Source organism: Callithrix jacchus, chromosome 10 (genome assembly GCF_049354715.1).
Source record: "Callithrix jacchus isolate 240 chromosome 10, calJac240_pri, whole genome shotgun sequence".
Classification (NCBI taxonomy): Eukaryota; Metazoa; Chordata; class Mammalia; order Primates; family Cebidae; genus Callithrix; species Callithrix jacchus.
This window is the reverse complement of record NC_133511.1, coordinates 14,948,808-14,975,460: the sequence shown is the minus strand read 5'-3', so window position 1 is coordinate 14,975,460 and position 26,653 is coordinate 14,948,808. Positions and strand designations below refer to the sequence as shown.

Here is a 26,653-nt window from a genome sequence, read left to right as displayed (position 1 = left end):
TATCCAGGGCTTCATTATAGCAGTATCTCTAATGATCAAAGAGGCCTTTTTTTATAGAATCTTGTTCCTGATCATGCAGCTGAACATCTGTCTACCTGTCTGTCCACCTTTTAATTGCATCATCCAGGTCTCTCTGATCCTAGACGGTCTGTCAGTGCAGCTCTGCTTTCCACCATTTCTGATCATAGTTAACACAAAATTTCCCGCAAAGCAAAACAGTAATACTGAGAGCTTTCTAATAAACTTGAACTGAACCATTTTATGAGAAGTTAATTTTCTATTGCATATCCAGTGAAACCCTTGTGCTAATTTATTCTTCAAAGCCAAATACTTTATAGCAAGGAGGGAAGTGTGCTTTAGGAATATTTGAAGCATTATATTTACTGGATAAAAAAGGAGCCTGTTTCACATAGATACTGCAATCTGCTAAACACTCATTTGTTTAAAAAAAATTGGCAGTAGAAAGTCAGGAATTTAATTCACTGATTTATTTATTTATTTGCTTGTCAAATACTTATTAAGACAAGCCCATTATGTATAGGACTGTGTGTGTGATTCAAAAGTGAAATACTGTCCACGCTCTAAAAAGGCATGAGATTCATGTAGATTAATTATAAGAGAAACAGTATACATTGATTTCTGTAAGAATGTACTCAAAAAGTGGTATGGTACTTGTCTCAGTCTGTTTTGTGTTGCCATAACAGAGTACGTGAAGTGAGATAATTTGAAAAGAAAAGGGCTTTATGTAGCTCATGGTTCTGCAGGCCAAGAAGTTCTAAGGCATGTCCCTGACTTCTGGTGAGGGCTTTCATGCTGTGTCATAACATGGTACGGAAGGTGAAAGGGGAAGCAGACATGTGCAAAGAGGGGAAAACCTGAAAAGTGTATGGCTTTGTAACAACCCACTCTCTAGGGAAATAATCTATTTTCACAAGAACTAATCCAGTCTCGCCAGAGTGAGAACTTACTACCGTAAGAACAACAAGAACCAGCACCAAGATGTTCATGGGGCATCTGCCCCCACAGCCCAGACACCTCCCACTACACCTCACCTCCCAACACCACCACACTGGGGATCAGATTTCACTTAAGGCATAGCAGTACTCCAGTGGAGGGAGAACTCACTTCCAGTGGGGCTGATAGAAAATGGCTTAGAATAGGGCCACGCACAGTTGCTCATGCCTGTAATTCCAGCACTTTGGGGGGCTTGAGCCCAGGAGTTTAAGACCAGCCTGGGCAATGTAGTGAGACCCTGTCTTACTAAGTTTAAAAAATAATAGCTGGGCATGATTTCACTCACCTGTATTCCCAGCTACTCGAGAGGCTGAGGCAGGAGGATCACTTAAACCCAGGAGTTCTGGGTTATAGTGAACTATGGTTACTCCACTGCACTCCAGCCTGGGTGACAGAGCAAGACTCTATCTCTTAAAAACATATGTAAGAAAAGAAAATGCCTTTATGAAAGGAAGCCTTAAGTTGAGCATTGACAAATGAGGAAGATTTGTAGCATTTAAGAATATAGTATTAATAGTTGAAGGTATTCTAAACAGAAGGACCAGCATTAGATAAAGCATGGAAACAGGAAACCCCGAGTCATGGTGAGAGAAAAGCATGTTGTAGGCTAGTTTGCTCAAAACGTGGAGAGAGTAATTCCTTGAGAAATAATGCCAAGGAAGCAGATTACAGTAGATCCTTCAGAGATTTGAATATTATGTTAGGAACTTTTAATTTTCTTCAGTATAAAGCAAGAATTGGAAGTAATTAAAGCCTTTAAGAAGAGAAATAGAGTATGTGTGTGTGTATTATATATGTGTGTGTGTGTGTGTGTGTGTGTGTGTGTGTGTGTATATATATATATCTGATCAAAGCATGTAGTATGGATTGCAGAAGGCAGAGAGTGGAGCCTGGGAGATCATAATAGTCCAACAAGAAGTACTGAGTACTTTAACTAGAGCAGAATCAGTGGGAGATAGAATATGAAGACCAACATCATGGATGTAGGATGCACAAAGGCAGGGCAATTGATCACAAATGAGGTAGTGAAAATAACTTAGAGAGGGGCAAGAAGGAAGGGCAGGTGGGTGTACTGATGTGGTGCATTTTGTCATGGACTTGTTGAGTGCTCATTGCTGCAGGTGAAAGTGCCCAGGACTCTATTGTCAACATGGACTTGGGAGTGGATGAAATGTGTCAGCATGTAGAAACAATTCATGGTTGAATTGATAACATCTGATAAAACGCCTCTAAGCAAACTAGATTAAATAAGCATTGCTGTCTCACTGAGCTGACATAATTCTACATAGGAATGGGGGGTCTTATCACAAGTACCATTTCAGTTTAGGCTTTTTGAGATCTTTTTGAAAATTTTGTAATCACCTGAGACTTCCCTCTCTACTTTATTACCTTATAAGAACCCTTAGAAGAATAGCCACATTTAGTGGGCAGGAAGAAAAAGAGGAATTGGAGGGGGGTGTGGTGCAAAACAAAAAACAAAGCCAGTGGAAGGAGGAAGACCCTTCCCAAAGTTGAAGGGAGACTGCTGAGGTGGGAGTGGGTCAGCACAGTATTCATTACTAGAAGAGATGGAAGTAGATGAGAACAGGCTGTTGGATGCAATGCGTAAGAAGAAGTTGTTTTGGCCGGGAACGGTGGCTCACGCCTGTAATTCAAGCACTTTGGGAGGCCAAGCCAGGTGGGTCACCTGAGGTCAGGAGTTCAAGACCAGCCTGACAAACATGGTGAAACCTTATCTCTACTAAAAATACAAAAAATTAGCTGGGTGTGGTGGTGGGGTGCCTGTAATCCCAGCTATTTGGGAGGCTGAGGCAGGAGAATTGCTTGAACCTGGGAGGTTGCAGTGAGCTGAGATTGTGCCATTGCACTCCAGCCTGGGCAACAGAGCAAAACTCCATCTCAGAAAAAAAAAAAAGGAGAAGTTGCTTTAAGAGAGTAGTTTCAGTAGTTTGGTTGCATTAAAATGGTAAGAGCTGAAGTGAGGAATGTTTGGTGAGGAAGTGGAGGCAGTAGGTATATAAACACCACCACTAGAAAATAGGCCATATTCAGTGTTACTAGCAGAGGCCTCCTTTGCATGACTTGTGAAGGCAGCCCAGGTTCCTTGTGAAAAGTCTAGTAGGTGTAGTAGGGGTCACCTAGAGGCTGCGTCTGGAGAGGCAGGCTCATCCTGATCATGCTTCCTGGCCAGTAGCCATCCAAGCATTGTCCTGGTTATTACCTGTACTGCTGAGATACTTCTCCCCACCTGGTACTCTAAACCGAACAGTGGTGGGGGTCAGGAAGCCATCGTTGAATCTCAGTATCCTATTCTTGCTTGTGAAATAACTTAAGATATGTTGTTTTAGTTTCTTCCCTCCTTCCTTCCCTCTGTCCCTTTTCTTCCTTTCTTTCTTTCCTTTCCTTTTCTTTTCTTTCTTAGATGGACTTTTGCTCTTTCACTGGGCTGAAGTGCAGTAGAGCAATCTTGGCTCACTGCAACCTCTGCCTCCTGGGTTCAAGCGATTCTCCTGCCTCAGCCTCTTGAGTAGCTGGGACTACAGGCACACACCACCATGCCCAGCTAATTTTTGTATTTTCAGTAGAGATGGGGTTTCACCATGTTGGCCAGAATGGTCTCAATCGCTTGACCTCATGATCCCCCTGCCTCGGTCTCCCAAAATGCTGGAATTACAGACATGAGCCACCACGCCTGACTAATTTTCTTATTTATTTCTCTAAATCATAGAGTCTGAACCCTGTGAATTCAGACCCTATCACAGAGTCTGAAGATTATTTACATAGAATAACTGGCCTTATGGCTAAGAAATAAAAAATTTGCTTCTTATTTTGTTCCTGTGCTTGAATTTGGGACTTAAATTACAGATGTTGATTACTAATAGAAGTCTGCTAAATCCTTGGCTTAGGCAGCGTAATAACACAACTAAGCATAGCCAGTAATAATAAATATTAAGCAGTAATGAGACAAAAACTATTACAGTTGTCTCATTCAATAATAATGGCCCCAGCACATTTAGGTGTAACACTTCATATGTTTGCTTCACATTGATGGTTTGGGGTTAGATGAGACTGTAGGATAGAAACTTTAGTAAAATTTGGGTTTTTTGTTTCATGTGCTGTGGAATAAGAAATAGGAACTCAGAGATCTTAAAAGAGTTTCTGTGGTCTGTGAAGGGCAGAATAGTTATACTGGATCTTTTAGCTATAAAGAAGTCATTGGAAACTTTGTTTTCTGCCTCTTCCCCTCTTTTAATGTCATTATTCACAGAAGTTTAAATGATGGCTAATTGTGCTGCAGCATTTGATAAATGTCATATACTTTTCTAAAAGCAGTGAAGTAGTGTAAACATGTGGCATCTTTTTTCAAAAGATCTATCCAGCAATTATCCTGAAGGCTATTACAGTATGCAAATAGCAAGGGGCGTCCTTGTCTCCTAAATTAGAATATCAATATTGATTCAACATGTTCAAAAAGAAAACAATATTTCTAACAAATGTCAATCCTGCTTCAGGATAGGGGAAAAGACACTGGAAGTCAAGGTTTGATAGGATTTGAGTTCTGGCTCCCCCACTGACTGATCTGCCTGTCATTTGAACTGCTGCCCCTAGTTTCATTTTTCTCATCTACAAAATGGGCATGCTAATGTCTGTCCTGCCTAATACACATATCCCTTGGAGGATTGAATGTGATAATGACTTTGTATTCCATAACATCCTATACAAGTGTAGATTATAATTATTTCAGAAGAAACTTTTGTCATCTCTGAATTATTAATTATTGCTAATTTAAAATGTTCCGAGCCCCTGATTTGTTCTCACTTCAACACAGAATTTAAATTGGCCTCAGATAAGGATGTGCTAGGCTTCCCCTCTTTCATGTTAGAGAAATTGAGGCATGTAGTTTTGAAATTGACTGCTTTTTGTTTTCTATTGAAATCATTTCTCCTTGCATATTATTAATGAGCTTACTACACGTGGTATATATTAAATTTAGATTGCCTGAAATTACTGCATGAAGCTACAAAAATGATTTCTTCTGAAAATGAAATGATACAGTCTTACAGGTGCTTCACTTTTCATGTAAACCTTACCGCCTCTGCTCCATTCAATACTCCCATCCTGGTGTGCTTGTATGTATTTGGAATCCCTTGACTTTAGACTTGGACAAGGTTGTCAGTGACTGTGCAGAAGTTAAGTGTTTTTGCCATCACACCAGGTGGATGACCCTCCAGCTGTTGTTTCAGTGGGTGGTAAGAAACAGAAGACAAGCCCCGAGTCTTCGTTATTCTTAGGTGTGAAAAATTCTTCCATTTGTGTTTTCCATAGATTCCCCATATACCAATCACTTCCTAATGTCATACAGACACCTCTATTCCCAGAAATGCCAAAGAAAGGCTGCTCTGCAATCTCTCAGAATTATTTCCCCAGCTGAATTTGTCAGTCCAAATTTAAAAGAGCAACAGGCAATTAAATATTCATTTAAAATTTTTTTGTTCACTTACTGCTGCAGGTCACAGGTTTTATAAGATTTCTCTGACCGTGTAGTTCTGTGTACTAAACCTATTTTCATAGTATTAATTAATGTTCCCTTTCAGGCCCAAGTGAGGGTGTGAGAGATTTGGCTGGGCATTTTGGCAAAGCAATGCTAATATATAGGCTTGTGCAGTGGAATATTATGGAAGTGTGTAATGATAATATCAAAACTGCATTTAATTCCTGAAGAGGAAGGAAGGCTAGCACATGAGAGACAGAATCTGCTGTTCTCTTTGTAAGTGAAAGGTCATGCTACTGAGCGCTGCGGGGTGGATTGGTGAGAAATGAGCTCCAGTTTGCTAGGAATTAGAATGAGTCTATCTGATTTTCCTTCACTTGTGACCTTTAAAGATGCAGCTTTTAGATTGATAAGCAGGTGGATGCTTTTAGTAACCCAATGCAGAATTTGTTTCATATAAAAAGACTATCTTTCAGGCACTGAAGATATTGCTTCCACAAAGGGTTTTTTTCTACAAAGCCTCTGGAGAAAGAAATTCAATGATTATATCTTATCTGTCACACAAAGAGAAAATTCAGAATTATTGTATGTTCAATTAGAACATTTTTTTCCCTCAAAGCATTAATCATTTTCTGGAACACGCATCCTCCAGTTAAGAATCTCTAGGAAGTCTTGACAGTGGGCACTCCTCGTTGCTCTCGCCTCTGGATTTCCTGCGCCACTCCACAGAGCCTCCTCCATGCCGATAAAAGAGCTTCCTGTGTTGCTATAGTAATCCTTTCATGTTGGGCACTACACTATCTTGAAGGCAATCAGATGGGAACAAGGAGTGGGGAGCAGTATAGAGTTAGCGTCAGGCAGCTGAAGGTGATCTGCGCTATTATATTTGGAGATGTTTTGGTATGCTGAAGATGGGATGCCTGTCAACACGAGCCCTTAGCCCACTGCGGGCCCAATTTGATGTTTGTATATTTAAATATAGAGTTTTTATGACACTTGTGAACTCTAAACATGCCTTGCTTTAGATTTAAACAGGTTGAAATCTCTTACTTTCCATAGCCAACAAGCTCAAATTTCTCTTCCTCTCCACTTGTTTTCTGTTTGTAATTACATCATCCATCTTATTTGTTCTAATTTCCTCCTCTTATTTTCCTTATCTCGGCCATCAACAGCTCAAACCCATCAGTGTCTGTTTTATTTTGTCAAATCCTGGTGTTTTATTGGGGCTTCTTTGCAGTTTCTGTTTCTCATTTGATATTCTTACCTGATAATAAATTCTTCATAAAGCACCCCTGATCAAATACATCAGGCCTTCGTTCTTTTCCTTTGTACAAGTTTTAATTTCCTACTCAAAATCACAAATGAGGTTAAAAAATGCATTTCTTCCATGCAGTATGCCTGACTTTTGAAACATTTAGGGAAAGCAGAGAAATGAGCTGAGTGACTTCCATCCTGTCAGACTTCCTGCTACTGTCTATGGCAAGAGTGGTCAGCTCTGTAGAACCAGCTTTCACATACCAGAAATTCCTCTCTAATTTAAAAATACTCTGTTTAAAAAAACTAACACAGTAGTGTGTTGTATAGACCACATAGATAAACATTCCCATCAGAAGTGTCTCAACACTGCAGAGCTTCTATGTATAGAAAGTGCCAGCTTATCTGCAGGCTGAAGCACCAGGCCTCTGCAGACAACGCTCTCACCTTTCCCCTCTTCCCTCCATCTATTTACATGTATATGCGTAATTCCACATTTACTGAAGTCCTCCCAGCCAGTGTTCCAGGCTCTGAGTATGACCTGCCCTGGCAATCGTGGAACCTACATTCAAATCAATTTTGGCCGATCTGATAGAGTAGAGTGGATACCTTGGTAGGAGGCTCTAGACCCACATTGTGCATTACAGAAAGCACTTAGCCCACGTGGTTATTAAATTTAAGTTAAGCAAAATTCAATACAATTAAAAATTCAGTTCCTTAGTCACTCTGGCCACACTTCAAGTGCTAACATATGTTCAGTGACTACCATATTGGACAGTGCAGATATAGAACATTTTCGTTATCCCAAAAAGGTATACTAAACAGTGCCACTGTAGATCATCTACCATTCTTGAAGGTAAACAATTATTTACAGAGGAAAATCTGAATAAATAACATTTATTTATTTACTTATTGAGATGGAGTCTCACTCCGTCACCCAGGCTGGAGTACAGTGGTGCAATCTCTGCTCACTGCAACCTCCACCTCCTGGGTTCAAGCGATTCTCCTGCCTCAGCCTCCTGAGTAGTTGGGATTACAGGTACGGGTCACCATGCCCAGCTAATTTTTGTGTTTTTAGTAGAGATGGGGTTTCACCATGTTGGCCAGTTTAGTCTCAAACTCCTGACCTTAAGTGATCCACCTGCCTTGGCCTCTCAGAGTGCTGGATTACAGGGGTGAACCGCCGAGCATGGCAATAACTCTTGTTTTTTATCTTCAGAAATGTTTAAGCTTTTTGGCTTTCTCAGTTCTTCCTGAGAACAGTTAGCTAAACAAAATCGGCACGTTCCTTATCCTAACCTGGGGGTAATGTGAGGTTTACAGGCACAGGACAGGGAGGGAGGGAGGAGGGCAGTTGAAATTGAGGCTCCCACTGAGCTATCTGAGTCATCTGCCTCCAGTGTGGAGAAGGTCAAGATTGGAAGGTTAAAGAGGAAGGTCACGGTGGGAAAGCTGAGTACTGATCCACTTTTTCATTCATTTTTTCCAGAAACTTTTCTTAGGCATTGAGAAGCAATTGAACGGAAGTAAATGAAATATTTTTATCTGTAGTAGGAGTCAAAGATCAAATGGTGACACAGCAGCATGATCAGTGCCATGGTGCAGGAATGCATGAGACACTATGGGAACTTGGAACACATTGTACCTGACTGTCCTGTGAAGTGGGGACGAGGGAGAGAAATAGGAGAAGGTATATCAGAGAAGGACCACAAGTTGTGTGGGAAGTGTAGTTTTAGTTTGCTTGTCTTTGATGTATCCCTCTTGAGCATAAACTAATTTGAAAGCCTAGTTATATAGAACAGGGGTTGGTGACTTTTTTTTTCTTAATCCTAAATGTGATAGTGTTTTTTTTAATCCTGAAGGTGATTGTTGATTACACAGAATAAGCAGTCATAAAATTCTGCAAGTAAGAAAACCCTGTTGTTCCTTTGAAATATTTGCTATAAAATATAATTTTTCTTCTGGTCTTCTGGAAGAAAAGTATTTTATTTGGAGCTAAGTGTGAGGTCCTACTGAAATTCTAGATGACACATTCTCTCCCCAGCATCATCTCTTACTCCTGATCATGCTGGTTTCCATGCTGTTTCTGGAACACACCAAGCCCATTCTCCCTGTGGGGCCCTTGTTTTATTGCTCCATTTGCCTAGAATGAAACACACTTCCTCCCAGATACTCACCTGGCTGTCTTCTTGACATACTCCAGATTCTGCTGGAATTATCATTTCATCACAAAGAATGTTATTTCATCACAAGGCCTTGCTGACCACCCTATATGAAACATCAGCCTCCCACACACAGCCCCAACTCTACTGAATTTTTTAAAGCACTGATCATCACCTGACATGTTGCTTTTATTGTCTATTTATGGTCTGGCTCCCTTCTTTAGGATATATGCTCCCTGAAGACAGGGGCTTGGGCTTGCATGCCATCAAATGCCCAACACCTACAAGAGTTCCTGGCATGTAGTTGGTCTCAGTAAATAGATATTGAGTGAATCATTTCTATCTTGACTTATGTTATGGATCCCACAAGAAATGGTTAGGTTAACCATTCTGATGATCTGTTCCACTCTTCCTTTTGTAAACATAACTGAGACTTGGTGTTTTGTGGCAATTTGTAATTCAATAATTCTCAGTAACCTAATCTCAGAGGCCTCTCTCACCTTCACCACACCAAAGAACCGTTAGGCAAAACCGATGCTCTGGTGCTGTTTGTCAGACGCCTGGATTGCCTCTAGAGCTGTAGTATTCAAATACAATTCACTGTGTTTGTACGCTTCTTCTGGCAGATGACTAGAGTGCGAGGGAGAAGCAGCATAGTGTGCCTGTGAGGCCAGGAGCATGGAACTCTCAAAGGACCGTCTTGTTTCTCTGTGTTTTTTTGTTTGTTTAATAGAGACAGGGTTTCACCATGTTGGCCAGACTGGTCTCGAACTTCTGACCTCAGGTGATCCGCCCGCCTTGGCCTCCCAAAGTGCTGGGATTACAGGTGTGAGCCTCCGCATTTTAAACCAGGTTATCTGGGCTTGCCTTTTTTCCTCCCTCCCTCCCTCTCCCTCCCCTTATCCTCTGTCTCTTTCTTCCTTTTTTTCTTGCGTCCATCATACCTTTCAATAGAATAACAGCAACTAATAATGAAATCATCCCCATGGAGGCAGCTGTTAGAGTTCCATCCCCAACAACCTTGTTTTCAGTGCTGTAGAATATCAATATGTAAACTTCAGAAGAAAAACTTCAGTGCAAGATATACAAGCTCCTTTTTTTGCATAGCATGTCATTCTTAATTGAGAGAATGCAACGTGTTCCAGCTTTCCTTTGGATGCTTGGCCCTAAATCTACACAGGAGAGGAAAGGAAAGGCAGTGTTTCAAACAGGCAATAGTTGGGAGAAGGGGTTGGGAGAAACTACTCTTTTATTAATTTTGCAAAATTGTTTGAAGAATGATTCAGCATTTTGGGGCATAAAAATAACAGCTTCGGGTAGCTTTTCAATTAGGCGAATGTACTTTTGCTGAAATGTTCTGTTGTTCTTGAAACGCACTTTCCTTCTGTTCTTTCGGAGCCTCTTTAATCAGTAGTGATGTGACAGGAGGTACAGCAACCTCCCAGACACCCCTGCTTCTTCCTTTCCCTCTCTCTTTTGTGAGGCTGAGTTGTCAGGAAAACTGATTGGCAAAATTGTTCTTTAATTGGGGGGAGAGGTAGTTCTGTAAAGACAGGCACTATCCAGAGCATAACAAATTGAACTACCAGAATGTATGTTTTACCCCAGTTGGGTTCTATTTCAACTAGAAATCCTAAGCAGCCATGGACTGGGTTTGAAGCAGGCACTTAATGTAAATTAAAATATTACTGAGGTTTACGTTTTTTTCAATATTAATACTTAAAGCATGGTAATGAGAATTTTTGTTTCATTATCGTGTCCACTGTCAGGTCACTGCATTTGAATTCCTTTAAAATGCATATAAGAATCAGTTCTGTATATAAGCTGAATGCCCTGGGCTTTAATGGAATGACTAATAGGTGTTTCCTGGCCTAAAGAAAATGAAATTTCCTTTGGTTTTCTTTTTGTATTTGCTCTGGAGTGTGAGTGTGGGTGTGAGTGTTGATCTGGGGAGCAAAGAAGATTATAATGTAGCATTGTATTACCCCTTGTTGAATATTTATTATAGTGGGTGCTCCAAATTTGCTGTAGTTGCAAAGTAAACTTCACTGTGCATATAACGAGTAGCAATTTTGTTTGCTAATTTAAAAAGATTATATAAAAACATTTTTAAAATTTAATTTTATTTACACGTATCTAAACTACCACATCCTTTAGAAGAACAACTGAAGAACTAAGAACTGATTATGTTTCTTGTTACTTACGGGCTTACGATTGACAGGTGCCTGTGGCCATAGAGTATACCGTGGTGCTTTTTTCTCAGTTATTTCCTTTTCCCCTCACAACATCCGTGCCTATGATAATTTTATAGATGAAAAATATTGAGGCTCAGAAAAGTAAAGTAACATTACTCTGTAAAAGCTGATATTGAGTGCCCAGGTTTCAGGCTCTAGGCTGGGCAGTGGGGATTCTTGCTAAGATTCAAGCTCTGCCTCGCAGGACCCATGTGATGAGAGAGCTACAGTGGCTCAGAGGGAGGGGTTCACCGAGAGCTCAGAAGCTCCAGGTGTAACCCCAGCTGCCTGTGTGCTCTTAGACACATTAATTTCTCTTCTATGTCATCTGTCAAACTTAGGCCACTGACTACTCTCTTTGTTGGCAATCTGTTTTCAGATAAATGAAATCTATGAAAACACATAGCAGTCATTCAGTGAGTCTTTTCTTCTTTCCTTGATACCAGCTTGCATCATAGACACCACACTTGTAAATCAACGATTCCAGACTTCACTCCTTACTAGCCGGGTGACCTTGAACGCTCTGTGCCTCAGCTTCCTCATATGTAAAATGGGAATAAGAATACTACTTCACTGGGTTTTTATTGAGGGTAAATAAGCTGATGTATCTAAACAGTGTCTAACACAGAGTAAGTACACAATGAATGTTAGATGTTATGAGCTATAATAATAGTTTTTCTCCTTTAGATTATAAATTGTGTTCACAATTGTTTTCAGTGATGAATGTGTCTATTGAAATGTTTTAGTAAATTCTAAATGTTTGATCTGATTTTAATCCTGAAAGGTAAAGTCATACTCTCCTGAGTCCTTGGACTGTATAAATCAGGGGGTTGGCAATTTGATTCCTTGGCATTGACTGATCAACATTTGGTTCATTGGTGAGCATTTAAGAACCACCAGTGAGAGCATAAGAAATTAGCAATCCTTCATAGTGTCAGGAAGCATTGAGATTGAGCTGTCAGAGGCTGAGGGCGAATGCTTCATTGGATTGAGCCACTGAACCAGCTGTATTTCTTTGCCTTTCATGGCATTCTTGGATAGAGTCCATTTAACTAGGAAGTAAAGACTTTGGTCAGTTCATTTAATAAGAACGAACTTAGAAAATCCTGCATTAACCACTTAGACATATTGAAAATAGGAGAACATTACTTACTGAGCTAAACTCCTTTAAAAATAAATCAGAAAAATACTAGGGCATGAAATAAGATGTAACCTTTGACTTTAATGCACAACCTGAATTGTAACTTTAAAGCATTAGAAAATTTGTATTTTCTCTTATTTAAAAAAGATCATCAGAGTGACCATGTTTATTGGATGCTGGAGTGTGGTTGTAATGGTGAAGAGAAAATGGAAAAGGCGAAACTAGACATTCAAAATTGTGCTTGGTTACAGAATCTAAACTTTCATAAATGTGCTTAATTTTTTTTTTGAAGACTATCTTCCTCTATATTTTTCTTTCATTTTTTTTTTTTTTAAAAAAAACAAACCTTGTCTGACTGACTATAACCTTTAAATAATTGGTAAACTAGAGCAGTGAAACTGACATTAAAATCTATTGAAAAGAAATGGAAGCTGGGAGCATTATTCTAGTAAAGGACTGGCCAGCCTGTTGTCCCCTTTTCTTGTGCTATGTGTGGGAATTATTTCTGCTGGCAACAGACAACATCAACAGTAGTGGTATTAAAATAATTCACATCTATTTCTGTTAGTAATAATGTAATACTGGATCATCTCTAGGTCACAACATAATTGACCCATTTCTAGGAGCAGAAAGTTTTCAAACTACAAGTACTTCTCTGTCTGGCCACGTCTGCTTCACTTTCCCTTTCTACTCAACACACACACACACGCACACACACACACACACACACACACACACACCCTGGTTTTTACAGGCTTCCCTGCCTGGAATGCCACTTTCAGCCTCAATAATTCTATTGTTTTTCAGGAGCTAGACTAAGACCTGATCCCTTAAAGCTTTTCTTCACTTGTCCATTGCATTCAGTCCTATTGAAGAGATATTTACTCTCCAGTAAAGCACTGGAGATACCATGCTGAACAAGGTGGGCAAGCCTCTGCACTCAGAGACCTCACAGTGAAGTAGGGATTTGTAAGCAAGGCCAGGCCCTTACAGCAGCGTGGTGGACACTGTGACAGGTGGCACAAGGTGCTGTGGGAGTCTTGCCCAGACCTTGCCTAGTCTTCTACACCGATCCCGCTTTGCCCTGAATGTCTGGTGTGGCTATAGTAGCTTCCGCGGAAGTTGGCAGTTAATTTTATGCTGCCTTGTATTGTTTTCTGTCTGGTTGTTATCATCTCCCTGGCTGGATGGTAACTACCTTGAGGACGATGGACTTCACTTTATTTTTATGGCACCTTTTTAAACCCTATAGGATCTCACGTAGCACTCAATGGATGGCAAACACTCAGTAAACACTCACTGATTTACCTAGATGCTCTTCGCTTCCCTCCACCTCTGTGGCTTTGCACAGGGATGACTGCCCGTCACTGCATTCCTTCCGATACCTTCTGTGATTAGAAAATGGCTGGCCTCTGAACCTTGTTTGCTTATGGGCAGTGAACTCCAACCAATTATAGTCACTGTCTTCTGGCCCTGGGTTCTTGGGCAGCAACATGTTTTACTTCTACCAACCCAGCCTTTCTTCCTCCGCTCCCATCAATTCAATTATACTTCAGGCTCTCCAGGCACAAATCTACCATCACCTCTTTTTGCATATTCTCTAAAATGCTTTCCTCTTTCTGGGACTGTTTTCCTAATGAGGGCGGAATATAATTTAGAGGCTTAATTTTAGAAAACTATATGAGGCAGCAGACCCATAAAATGTTATGATTCACAACCACTTGTGTTGTTCTCATAATGCAACCTAAACTAAAAGGCCATTCATCAAAGCTATAAAAGCTGTTCACGGCTGTCTTTAGTATATCGTGTGGAGCATAATTCAGCCCACAGAGAGGCTAAAGATGGATACATGGGGCCATTTGCCTTGGTGTATGTTAAAGGCCAGTAATTTCTACACTCTGCAGAAGACTCTATTTTACTATAAACCCTGGATTTTTTCTTAACCTCACTTAGTTTTTCTTTCCATTTTAATATTAACATGTCCCCATTTATAGACGCTTCTGTCCCCTGTAAATAATTACGAAGATCCTGACTGTTCCCTAAATCATAGCCTTTCTTGTCTCAGCTACTTTGACCATTTAAGGAGATTGGTATATGAAAATGTGTTGACTAGAAACCCAAAATGCAGCCTCCATGGAGAGTTGCCTTGGTCATCCGTCTTCTCTAACAACGCCCTAGGAGAACCATTGGTCCTCCCCTCACAGCTCCCCAGAGAGCAAATTACTAACATTTTCCTATAAATGAATGGGGGAACAAAGCCATGAGCATTCTGGGCTATGTTTTTCTAGTGTTATGATAAGAACACACTTGTGGTTGTGAACCCAAGTTTCTAACTATAGTGTCATCAAAACTTAAGATGCCTCTTAAATTGTGATCATATTTAAATAATGAGGTCTGGCCTTTATCATAACTATGTATCCAGGTCATCACATTTTCAAAAGTACATACAAGATAATATCCTGGAAGTTAAAGCCAGGTTTGAATCCCGGCTTGGGTACCAACTTGGCTGTGCTTCCTTAAGCATGTTACATAACCACTCAGTTTCCTCATCTGCAGAATAAGGTTACTCACTGAACCTATCCCATAGGATTACTGTTACGATAGCAACAAATCCATATAAAACATCACCATAGTATTTGATTAATGGTAATCTGCATTACTTATTCAATAATTCTTCTTTTTATTAAGAGTCCACCAAAAAATAATAATAAAGCAAGGAACTGGAAAGATGTTATTAAGTCTAGACAAACATTTTCAGGAAAACTCTAAGATGGATGGCTTGTGCGTCTTAGATACATGTTTTACTTTGTAAAGCTAGTTTAAATTGTGTTGTAAACAGGACACCTAACAAAAAATGAACCAGTCATTTACTTAGCCCCATGATTAAATGTCAATGACGTGATATTGTGTCTTTTTTTCTTCCGTTAGCTATTAAATGTAGTATTGTGACTTTTAACTTACCTTTGCACATCAGTTGTTTAGCTGTAAATTCTTTTTTGTATTAGGAACTAAGCTTTTTTTCATTGAAAACTGCTGTAGTTATAGACAGCTCATGTATTTCCACTTAAGGTGTACCTTGTACTGCATATTTGCCCTGGATCTGAAGATCCATCTTTTTTAGCAGATTCATTTTAAACTCTCATAGAACTAAATGATTTCCTTGAAGAACAAGTTTCATTATTTGGCAGATGAAACTGGCAGTGGCCATTCAGAATCTGATGCTCTGGATCACACGATTTTTAAAAGCTCAACAACTTTGAAATAAATTCATGCATAATTTATAATAGAAAAATGGTTTTAAAAATCTGAAATTGTTTTGAAAGTAGCTTTGCTCCCTACTCCTTTTAAAAATCTATTTTTCTGCAAGATGTAAAAAGAGCATTTATCTTAGTGTTCTCTTTAGTCTTGAGGGGGACAAGTCCCTAAAATTAAACTCTTTTGGCTGAATTAATACTCCCATTATTTGTTACTTTTATTGGGAGTTCCTGGGCATTCCCTCTGCTACAAAAGAGCCTGCCTCCTACACTCTGGATAAGTTTGTTAGGTCTGTTCAGTATAGCTTGACACAACTATGGTCAGGCATAGTCCAGGACCCACAGCTTTAAGAATGCTCAGGCAAAAAGATACAGTCTGGTTCTTTCTGTAGCCCTTTCCCGTAATGAAAGAAGCAGATTCTGTCTTGTAGTTGGGTGGATTTTCCCAGTCTCCTGGGAGTTCAATCCATTTATAGCTAACATTAGGTCAAGGCCAGAGGGGCCATGGCCCTCGAAGTTGTCATTAGTGAGCTCTTATTTCTATTCCATTGAGAAGCTGAAATTGACAAACTGCCTAGGGAGATCTGCAGTTTCTAGCTGCTGTTTCTGAGCAGAACGTATTAAGGATAGGTCACTTGTCATGGTAGAATTCCTCATCATTAATCACTGAAAGACCAAATTCCTAGGTAAATAAGTAAACTTGTTGATAAAGCCACATCTTGATAGAAAATGTACCTTCTTGACGTCCTCCTGTCTGCCAGCCTGGTCAGCAGTTCTGCTGCCCACTCAGAACAGACTGCTTTGTTTAATTCTGATGATGGAGATACACCATGGGTCTGTGAAGATCTGAGCCGTAGCTGTTACATGAGGCCCGCTTTGATTTCTATACAATGTGAATAACTGTCTGTGTATTAGGAGTGCTGTAATTTTTTCATCTTCTGTGCCTACAGGGACTATCTTGCCTTATCAAGGTAAAGTTCATTCAGTAGGACTAATAATTAATCCCCTGTTCTTTTCTTTTCCTGCTTTCTTGTCTGGTGGCTACATTATATACAGATTCCAGCATTTTTCATCACTATGCCAAATAAGGTAATTTGGAGATGCAAGGAATAAAAAGCTTATTTTTATAACCCCTCTAGAAAGAAAACTGCTCAGATTCCATTTTACTGAAAAAGGCATTCCATTTTGTGGCCATGTTTACATCTACTACCTAAACCAAGTTCTGGGAGAATGAGATGACCGGCTGTGACTGATGAGTCTCTATTGCCCAGTAGAGTCAAAGAAAAGATGGTGTATTTGTTAAAGATATTTCCACTACCCATGAGCTTCCTGCACACGCCATACTGTCTGTGTTGTTTCTCTCCCTTTATAACTTTTGAAACACAGAAATAAGATAGTCTGTAGAGGTTATTAACTTAAGATTCACATCCTTAACTAGATAGCAAATGTCTTACTAATTGAGGCGTGTATTTAACTGGATTAAATCCAACAGCTTGATGTTAGCATGCAGTGTGGCCATGTCTGCTGTCCTTTTATGAGAAGGGGCTTAGCTTTGTACAGCTGTGCAGTATGCAAGTCACGCACTCATCCTAGGGTACTGGCTTGCCATAATTTCATTTGGGGACAGGGGAACATTGCAGAATGATGAACTGGGTAGGAGCTAAATCTTTCATATGTAAGAAGGAATATTGTTCTAATTAAACTGAATTTGGTGCCCATGGCAAAATCTGTGCTTAATATACTTAGATATGTGTGAAAAATTACATGTATTTTTTATAAATTGGTCCCCACCCCATCTTCGACAAAAGGCTTTTGTTTTGGATATTGTTTATCATAGAAGAATTATTTCCTTAAATGCATAGCACAGTAAAATCCAAATAGTTGTAACAGTTTCCCCGACTGTTAAATGTTTTTCTTTAGAATAGGGAAGAGTTCACTTTTCACCTATAACTTGTAAACTGAAAGACCGAAATTCTCTTTGCATCATCTAATTCAGAATCATTGTACAAATCCCTGGGGTTTTAACTGTTTTTCATTTAGAAAAGAAAAGCAGTTATAGCATAAAGTCAATCTTGGATATTCAGGAGAAAATCAGGACTGAGCACAGGATATTCCTCCTTTCTTAGCCTGAAACTTTGCTGTTAGGTGGCCTTTGTGAAATACTTGATGGTAGGGGGGAAGTGAGCAAAAATGTTAAGTATCTGATTTCACTTGACCCATTGGTGGGCATTGACTATACCCCAAGTCTATTTTTGCAATCTTGAAACGTCTACTTAATGATACTACAATGAGAAATAAATGCTAATGAGTCTAGTTTTCTGACCTGTAGGTTGTTAAAGGGTCTGTCCACAAAGGGCTAGTGGAATGTGGGATTGGAGAGGATAACATTGCCAGGGACAAGATTGTCTTACTTGATCTTGGCTTTACCTACATTCCAGTGGTCTCTGAAGGTCTGACTCAACTGTCATCTTGATTTGGGTCATTCCCAAATCTGCAGTTTCACCCTTGAGCTCCCTTGAAAAATGTGCTGTACACTATCCAGCTAGTCGAATGCATCATCTACTCTTCCCTGCCCACATCCTCCAGGCTTCCCATCTTCATCAATAAGTCCTAACCCTCCAGACTCAATCTTGGCATTTTCCTTTATTCCCTCCAAACTCTCTCACTAACCATTTTGTGATCAACCATGTTGTGTAAACTCCTTCCTTGTAATTCTAGGATCTGATCTTTAGTGTCGTTACTGCTGCCCCTCCTTCCCTGATTCAGGCCCACGTCGACTTGCCTGGCAATGCTCAAGTAAACTGTTCGCTCGTCTTTTAACTTTTGTGGTCCCTGTTTCCTACCCTTATCACACATATAACATTCAGTCCTTCTCTGTAGAATTGTTCTTCCTGGAATACAGTGTGGTATGTGGTACCTCTTTACTCTGTTCCCTCTGTACTCATTGACCTAACTACCTTCAGTCACTTTTTAGTATCTACAGGATAAAGTCTCTATTTGTGTCTCTGGCATTCAGAACCCTCCACAGTAATGACAAAATAAGGTCCTTCTTCCTCTCTCTTAAGTCCTACCAGTCCTTTCTGAATTAGTCATAGGATCTTTATCATGCCCTGCTCCTTATCCTGATCAGTGTCATTTGATGATGAGGATGAGAGCAAAAAATAAAAATATCACAAAAGGCAGTCTCTCCTCCATGAACAGAAGCCTTCTTCATGTGAACCAGGCATGAGGACGGTGTCTAAAGCCTATTTCGAGCAGGAACTTGATGAAGAATAGAAGAGCTTCTTTTGTCTCTCATCTTTCACAATCACTTAACCCTAGTAATTGTATTGCTTTAATCTCTGGATTCAATGAAAGGATTTATGACTAGCATTTCTACTAGTTAAGATCTGCTCCAATTTTGATGTTTAGTGGAGTAGTCACCATAATTTCGCTGGACTGTAGATTATTGCTGTTACTATTATTAATGATAGTCCTCTGCACATTTGGTTGTTATTCAAGAAGAAAGCATACCTTACTCTTTAGCATGCATTTCAGAGAGCTGTGAGCCCTGTGTGTTTTGTCAGGCCATGGCTTTCATTAGGTCTCTGCAACAACATTAGGGCTTGGTGGCTGATGTGAGCTTCCAGGGTATCAGTGCTGCATAATAATACTAATAGGCAAAACAAAACGGAAACGTGTAGTAGCAAAAGATGTTTCTATGGCTTACTTTGTGGTAGGGCATTGTGTTGCTGGTCAGCAGTATGTTCCTGTCTACTCAAGCTGGCTTTTGGCTACCAACTGTGAGATGTTTTGTTGCTGACAAGCCTCCCCGATTCTGTATTTTGCCCTCAGGCTCACAATTTACTGGATGCAATCTTGTTGAGAAAATGTGGTCTTTATTAGTGTTCGGCACAGATCGACTTTTCTTTTTCTGCTTCTGCAGAGCTAGTGGGATGCTTGGTGCAGGGAAGACTCAGGGGACAGATGACAGTACGAAGACAGGAGAATAAGGGTTTTCGGGTGCTGAGAACCAGAATGCTGGCTTAGTGTGGGGATGATTGGAACATCTAGTGTAGAAACAGCTTATTTGAACCCACAGAGCTTTTGGCAGCATTCCAATCAACAACTAATTGTCAAAGAAAGATTTTTGTCAATAAAAAATACTTGTTAGTTTTTAGGTACATGACAAATAAGGAAACTTAAATGTATAAGACAATTCTTGCCCTCCAGAGGTTTATGATGTAATGAGAACACAAAAATGATGTTGATGCTCCCCAAATCACCATGAATATGTATGGCTTTACATATAAGTTTTTATTTTTCATTGTGAGGATCTATGCATGTATTCTTGTGTACATTTTTCTATCTGTCTCTACATAGCTTTGTCTGTTGACTTGGCTCTGTTTCATTGGTCTAATGTATTCTACAAAGAGATTTGTGAGTGGCATGCTGCAGCTACCTCTTTTCCTTCTCCCATATGCTGTCTCTTTAACAAATGCCCACACATGTGACTTTCTCCCTCCTAGTCCTGATGGTGCCTATTGTTTTAAGCAGTTCCTCGATTTGTAGGAGTTACTGGTTAGCTTTTTAAGCATAAATACAAACGCATTGCAGGTAGAAATTAAATGCCAGAGCATCTGTGAAAAATATAAATCATAGTCATTTAAAATAGTCATTTTGTGAAGAATTGTAGAGATGAGAAATTAATAAATACTAGTATAAGCATTAAATATTCACTGCCTGCTACTTGTGAAATGGTACAACAGCATCATTTTTTAATGATGGGTAATGATAAAACACATCAATTTTAAATAGCCTGTTTTCTCCTTTTCTCTTTCTGAAGCTATGAGTTGGCAAGCTTGAAATTAAATACAAGTAATGGTAATAACTAAGCTTCTGCTAACCTTAGTCATGGAATAGACACATTTTTGTGTTTTCTAGATGTTCTGTGGCTATTTGAAAAGACTGGTAAACTGAAAATTGCTGCTAATGGGATCAGCTTGAATTTAAAGAAAAAAAAATACATCTCTGTTAGTGGAAAACAGGAAACATAGAACCTTAAGTAGCAAACACGCCATTATCCTCTAATGCATTCTTATTTGTCTCCTTATTAAGGCTCACTAGGTCCTCTTAGAGTAGTTAAAATGAACTTTAAACTAAGATACATTTCTACTCCCTCCCCTCCAACCCTTCTAAAATCTCTTTAAAACACCTTCATTTTTAGTTATGCTTCACTTGTTCTTTAATAAGTTACTTGCAAAACACAAGAGTAGAATCAAAGAGCCAACAATTATATCTTGGATTCATATGTCCCTGTGCTATCAAAGAACTGTGTACACCTTTTATCTTCAATCTTATATGCCATACAAATGGAATTGACAGAGATTTTTATGTTTCATAGATGGGAAACACGAAGGCAGCTGTCTCCTAAGATTGTGTTGTAAAGCATGTTACAAGTTTATGTGTCCTAACGTGGGGAAGGGCAGGATGTTATGAGTCCCAAGCCTGTCTAGGGAGGTTGGAGTGAGGTAAGGCCTCCTGAAGAAAATAGTACCTGCACAGAGATCTGAAAAATCAGTTGAAATTGATTGGGCAGCCAAGGGGTAAGAAGGATGTGGGTGAAAGGAGGACGTGGGTGAAAGAACATGGGTGAGAGGAGATATGACTGTATGTGGCTCGCATGGGAAGGGGCTGTGCCATGCTGTTAGTGGGCCTGATTCTGGGCAGTGGCACAATGTGGGGAAGGATTTTTGTGAAATTGAAAGGAGTGGGTTTCCCCAAGTGTTGCTCATTCTTTCTCTTGAGCTGGTTAAGAAAACGGTATGACTATTTAGAGTGGCTGAAATAGAACCTGATTGCAGACCTCAGTTACTTTAACTGAAAAGAGCCATGGGGAAAAGGAGTCTTGGGACAAATTTGTGGGAAGGGGCTTCATAGAGGACCCAGGGCAAGAGTCAAGACAAGGCCAAAAGGAGAGCACTTATGGTGAAAGCAGGACAGATCTAGGGGAAGACCCAAGATCTCAACTTCTCATGTCATTGCAGGGTCCCTGGGCTGCCACCCCACCCAAGAAATACCAGTATTTATAGATGTCTGAAGCATCTAGGCTCTAAAGAAAGGTAAAATGAAGTTATTAATCATATGAAGACTGTATAAAATCAAAATCTTCTCGTGTGGTTCTACCTTCTTTACTACACGTTGAAGAGCTACTGATTACTTCTCCTGGTTTTTGTTGCTGTTGTCTTGTCTCCCCCAGTTTTTAGACACTGTACTGCAAAGGCCAGGAGTGGCTCTGACAGAAACATTGCCAATGGCATTATTACCCTGGACCATTGTCAAGATTTTGTATTAACAAGTTGTATGAAACTGAAATGCGGACAAGGGAAGCAGTAGTCTTTTTTAAGCCCAGCCATTTTGTTTTTCAAGGGACAAATCTCCCTGGGCGATAACTACCAGATTGATGGGGATGGTGAAATGGCACTCAGAAAGGAGAACTGTTAACACAGTGTGCTAGCGGAGCCCGGTGCTCGTGCTTAAGCACCTGTGCCCTTCTGTGATTCAGAGCAAGAAACAGGAAACAAACCCCTGTTGTCTAAAGGGAACCTAGCAGGAATAGTCTCTGCGTTTCCATTTGAACAGAACTCCATTAGGAGATTACTAACTAAGAAGCACTAAGATTTGTGGTTGAATAAGCAATTGAAATCAAACCCTAAAGCTTATCTAGATGAATTCACATGCTCCTTTACCTGAAGAAGTTGGCTGGAATTATGCACACCTTATGTCAATGTTGAAAAGCATGGTGTAGGGAATATAATTTTCAGGGAGGAAAACAGATCTTGAAACCCACCAAAATGTATTGTGGAGGGGGGACTTTTCTGAAGAGAACAGAACTTCTATTTAATGGGTATGAAGACCACCACTCTAGTATGTAATGTCACTGTCTGTTTACTGTGACACTCCTTTGTCATGTATCTTCAAAGATGGCATTGAATTTGTCATGAGCTATAGCCATCTCATTCTTTCTCCAGGCAATGTTTTGATAAATGTTGATGAGTTTATAACTGTAAAACCAAATGACATTTATAGTGTGATACACGCTTTACCCATTGCATAATTATATCTAATGGCTTTGCATGTAGAAAGGCATTTACCATTTACTTTTGTATAAAATGACAATCTAAACCCCCAGGCCTAAATTTTTTTTTTAACAAAAAGATAAAGACTTAATTAAGAACTACACAATTTGTTTTTTGTGATTGGCATTTAAAGCACCTAGTTCTTTGGTTAAATATGTGATAAAAATCATGATGCTCCTAGTAACAAAGATCAGTGGGTTTCATTTATTTCCCTCTGTCTTTGAAACATTGGTGAACTCATTTAATTATCAAACTGATATCGGGTATGACTTCTTGTTTCTCATTTCTAGTTAAAAGAGCTATTTTGAAAAGTAGCACAGAATTGAATAATGTGTTCAGTTAATGAGGAACATTTAAGAGATGTTTCTGAATTTAATATGATGGCAAAATAATAAACGCCACTGTAGTACAGACATAGTTTATCTGGACAGTGATGATGTCTCAGGCCTCTTGGATGTGGTCAAGCAAGGTTTTATTTTTAGCCATTTAGACATTTTGGAATGTTTATCATCACAAGGTTGGGCACTTAATAGATCAACACAGTTTTGTTCTTTAGTCTTCATGTCAGAAATACAGCTTTTAGTATCTTATTAGGATATCTACTGTGTTCATGAGCAGACAGCTAAGTAGTTTTCTCGGAAACAAGTCTGCCATAGTAGGTTTATCTTTCTGGCCCGGTATTGACCCTACCTGCCCTGACATTGACAGCCTCTGATCAGCCTACCAATAAGCAGAAGGTAAAGTTGTTCTCTCCATCTGTCTTTCCATAGTAAAAACTTCACATCCTTGCTCTCTTTTTACAGGAAATAAAACTTAATCTAAATAGGTCTCTTCTCAAGTGTCTTGTCATAGAAATAGTCTTATTTTGAGTCTCAATACTTCTGAAAAACAACTAGTGAATTATTTGTGAATAACATCAAGTTTGTCCTCTTCAAATTGCTGCTGTTAGATCCTACTGAGAATCTAGGCCGCATGGAATGCTGGAGAGTTAAGTTTGTTTTTGTTTGTTTGTTCGAGGTTAAACTCATGATAATCTAGCTGTATACTGTTTAGTTTTAAGTGATTAAATGAATGTTTTTTTCTTTTAAAATATGAGAACAGTTTTTATAAGCACCTGAATAAATATTGAACTCATTACTATTTGATAATAAGCAAAAAAAAAAAATCTGTTCATCATAGTAAGCTCAAAAATTAAGAATACACTTTGTTCACTGATTTCTGAACTTGAATGCAAAATTTGAAGAAATGTTGCAACTGAGCATAATCCTTTGGGTAGGAGGCTTAATAGAAATGAGAAACGCACTGACTACAATTAAAATGCAGAAGTGAGACTCTTGCTTGTGTCTGAGGTCAGGATTTTAATAATGCATCTGCGAACTGCTTTCTTTTGCCTTTAACAAAATCATAGAGCAATAGTCTTTGCAAGTTCCTAAAAAAAAAAAAAATCTATAATGAACCAGACAAAGTGATGTTAACCTAACATTTAAGACCTTCCAGAAAGGTTTCGAATTTATTGGAAGAAGGAACAGAGTAGTTTTCTGTGTGAGAGTGATTAGGAAGAAGCACTTTCATGCTTTTTGTCTGGGACAGGTGGTATAGATTAATGTTGAATACATACAAAATCTATTGAGACTAATTAAAGATGCATCTCCACATGGGATACCACATCTCAGTGGATCTTTGGCAGCCAATCCAACAAGCACATGTAATGTTTATACCAAGCATTTTTCAAATTTAGCCAAGAATGGTACCAGTGAAACTTCTGAAAACTGCCCTGAAAATTCTTAGTCTCTTTGTATTATAAAGTCTGTCTTGAGAATTTCTACCTCCAATAAATGCTTCTTGGAATAAAAAAGATTATAACCTGTGTTCATCTGTAATAGGCACAAATATTATATATAATAATGTAGAGTACTAGTTGGCTGTACTGATCAAAATCCTATATACAGAACTTCAATTTAACTATTTGGCATTGGCTATAAAAATGTATCTTGGTCCCTTACTTCCTGAGAGGGCATCTATTTCTAACCTGACACTTAGCCTAATAAAGATGAAGCTGTACTAAGGACCTGTCTCTGGTGTTTAGTCCAGGAGAGTGAATTAACACATCAGTCCCTAAGCCTCATCCAGCTTGGCTTAATACCCTTTGGTGACTTGATTGTTTCTTACAAATGCTAATGAACAGTTCCCTTTGACACCGTACACAAACACAATCTGGTGGTTGTGTTCAGATGTTTTTCTTACTGCTAATGAATGAACTCCCAGTGGTTCACAGTTAGCTGAAGTAAGCAGTGACTTGAGGTGTATCCCAAAAATGATTTATTAACCATGTGGTAAACCAAGTGGACTGGATTTTAGAGAAAGTGGGAATGTTCACTTGAATTCAAAGGTCAAGGTAAGAAGAATATTTTAAATGAAGGAGCTTAATAATCTTAGTATTCCCTACCAAAGTTTTTATTGGGAGTAGGGGTGTGAGTTGGGAATATATACAGGCAGATAAGAATGCCTGTTTATCATTTAACAGAAGAGGTATCAACATTTGTCTGTAAAGCTTTCTTTTTAATAGATATTGAATTGGAGCTTTGCTGGACCATCAGCTGCCCAGTCAGCAATGGGCTTCAAAGAGGCCACCCTTTTCTTCCTTTTAAGGTTTTAACCAATGAAGCAAATCCTGTAGTTGTAGTAAGAATAAGAAGGAAATGTTCTGGAAGAAAAGGGGAGGGGTGCCCAGAACTTATGGGGAATAGATTAATATTTGTAGACATCAGCAATGGTCTCTTACCAACATTTATAACTTCAACAGTAGCAGATTGAGGGGCTGAATCAACATTTTTCCCCCTCTGTAAAATAATAAATATGGTAAAGTAGCTCTCAGAACTGCCTTTATCATAGGGATAAATCAGGACAGTTTGTGTTGCAGGAGAGACTTAAAACTTATAAATATGTTGCCCTTTAGGCTACTATTCATCAAAGTGTCTGATATGAAATCTAGACTAAAGGCTTTTGTTATTGTGTGTCTGCGTATTCTCTTTTAGAAGTATAAATTGGAAAGAGCGCTGTCATTTTGGTCATACTGGCCTGCTGTGCTACTTAAATGCATGTCCCTTTTGGGATGTATTTGAAGAGAAGGAAATAGTGGGAGTTGACGACTGCACACTTTTACACAAATTCTCTTCATCACCTAAACCTTCCTTGCAGAAGGCACAATTTCCAGCAGGAAAAATACAGCAAATAACCGCTTGACAAATGACCTATGTTGGTGCAGTCAACTGTCTTTCTAAGACGCTGGAGTAGAGAAGTTGTTTCTTACAAGCCTCTTCAATCCCAGAGGGACCTAGCTCTCCTTCTTGGTTCTCCAATGCAAATGCATACAAATGGGCATGGCTAAAGGTTCTTTGAGTTTGCAGAGGGGAATCCTATCAGGCTAGTGACAGATGCTTTAAGTCACGTGACTTGATGGGTATTATATGAAATCTCATGCACCTTTGCAATTCTGATCTGAATTTCCTGGCTTCTGTAGTTTGGGGTCAGAGTTGCCACTCCAGCTCTGCCCTCTACTCCCCTTGGTGCCTTTAAATGTTGAATCACATATAGTGTATAGAATCACCTGCCATTTGGAGGCCCCCACAGAGTATGTACTGAGAAGTTTTCCTTTTTTAATATGTAGTACAGCTCCTAGTTTTCAAGAATAACTAATTGGGAGCATAAACCTCACTTTGTCCTTGAATGGTTTACAATTTAGGAGTCCTGAATAACGGAAGTGGAGGGCCTACAAAGAGGGCATCGAAGCGTGCTGCAGTTTGATAATTTGCCCACTTGGCTTGGGTAAGCTGCTGATGTGGAATTGCCCTGGGAAGAAACAGCAGACTCTCTCAGGTCGGTAGCTTGTCTCTGATGTTGGCTTGGGGGAATTTACAGAGCTGGGGCACTTTGATGACCTCGTGGGGCCTCTCTCCTGCCATGTGTATTTTCATAAGAGCAAAG

At 39.4% G+C, this 26,653-nt stretch overlaps 1 protein-coding gene across 26 annotated transcripts in view; it reads left to right on the top strand.

Moving 5' to 3' along the window:
* The window catches only part of CADM1 (cell adhesion molecule 1), a 336,780-nt gene that overhangs the window by 206,580 nt on the left and 103,547 nt on the right, over positions 1-26,653 (top strand). For 4 of the 26 annotated variants that reach the window (XM_078339520.1, XM_078339517.1, XM_078339516.1 and 1 more), the window contains exon 2: positions 26,412-26,545. The exons of the other annotated variants lie outside the window; for them this stretch is intronic. In XM_078339520.1, coding sequence (XP_078195646.1) covers positions 26,506-26,545 — 40 coding nt within the window. In that variant the 5' untranslated portion in view covers positions 26,412-26,505. The remainder of the gene's footprint in view (positions 1-26,411; positions 26,546-26,653) is intronic. 26 annotated transcript variants of the gene reach the window in all.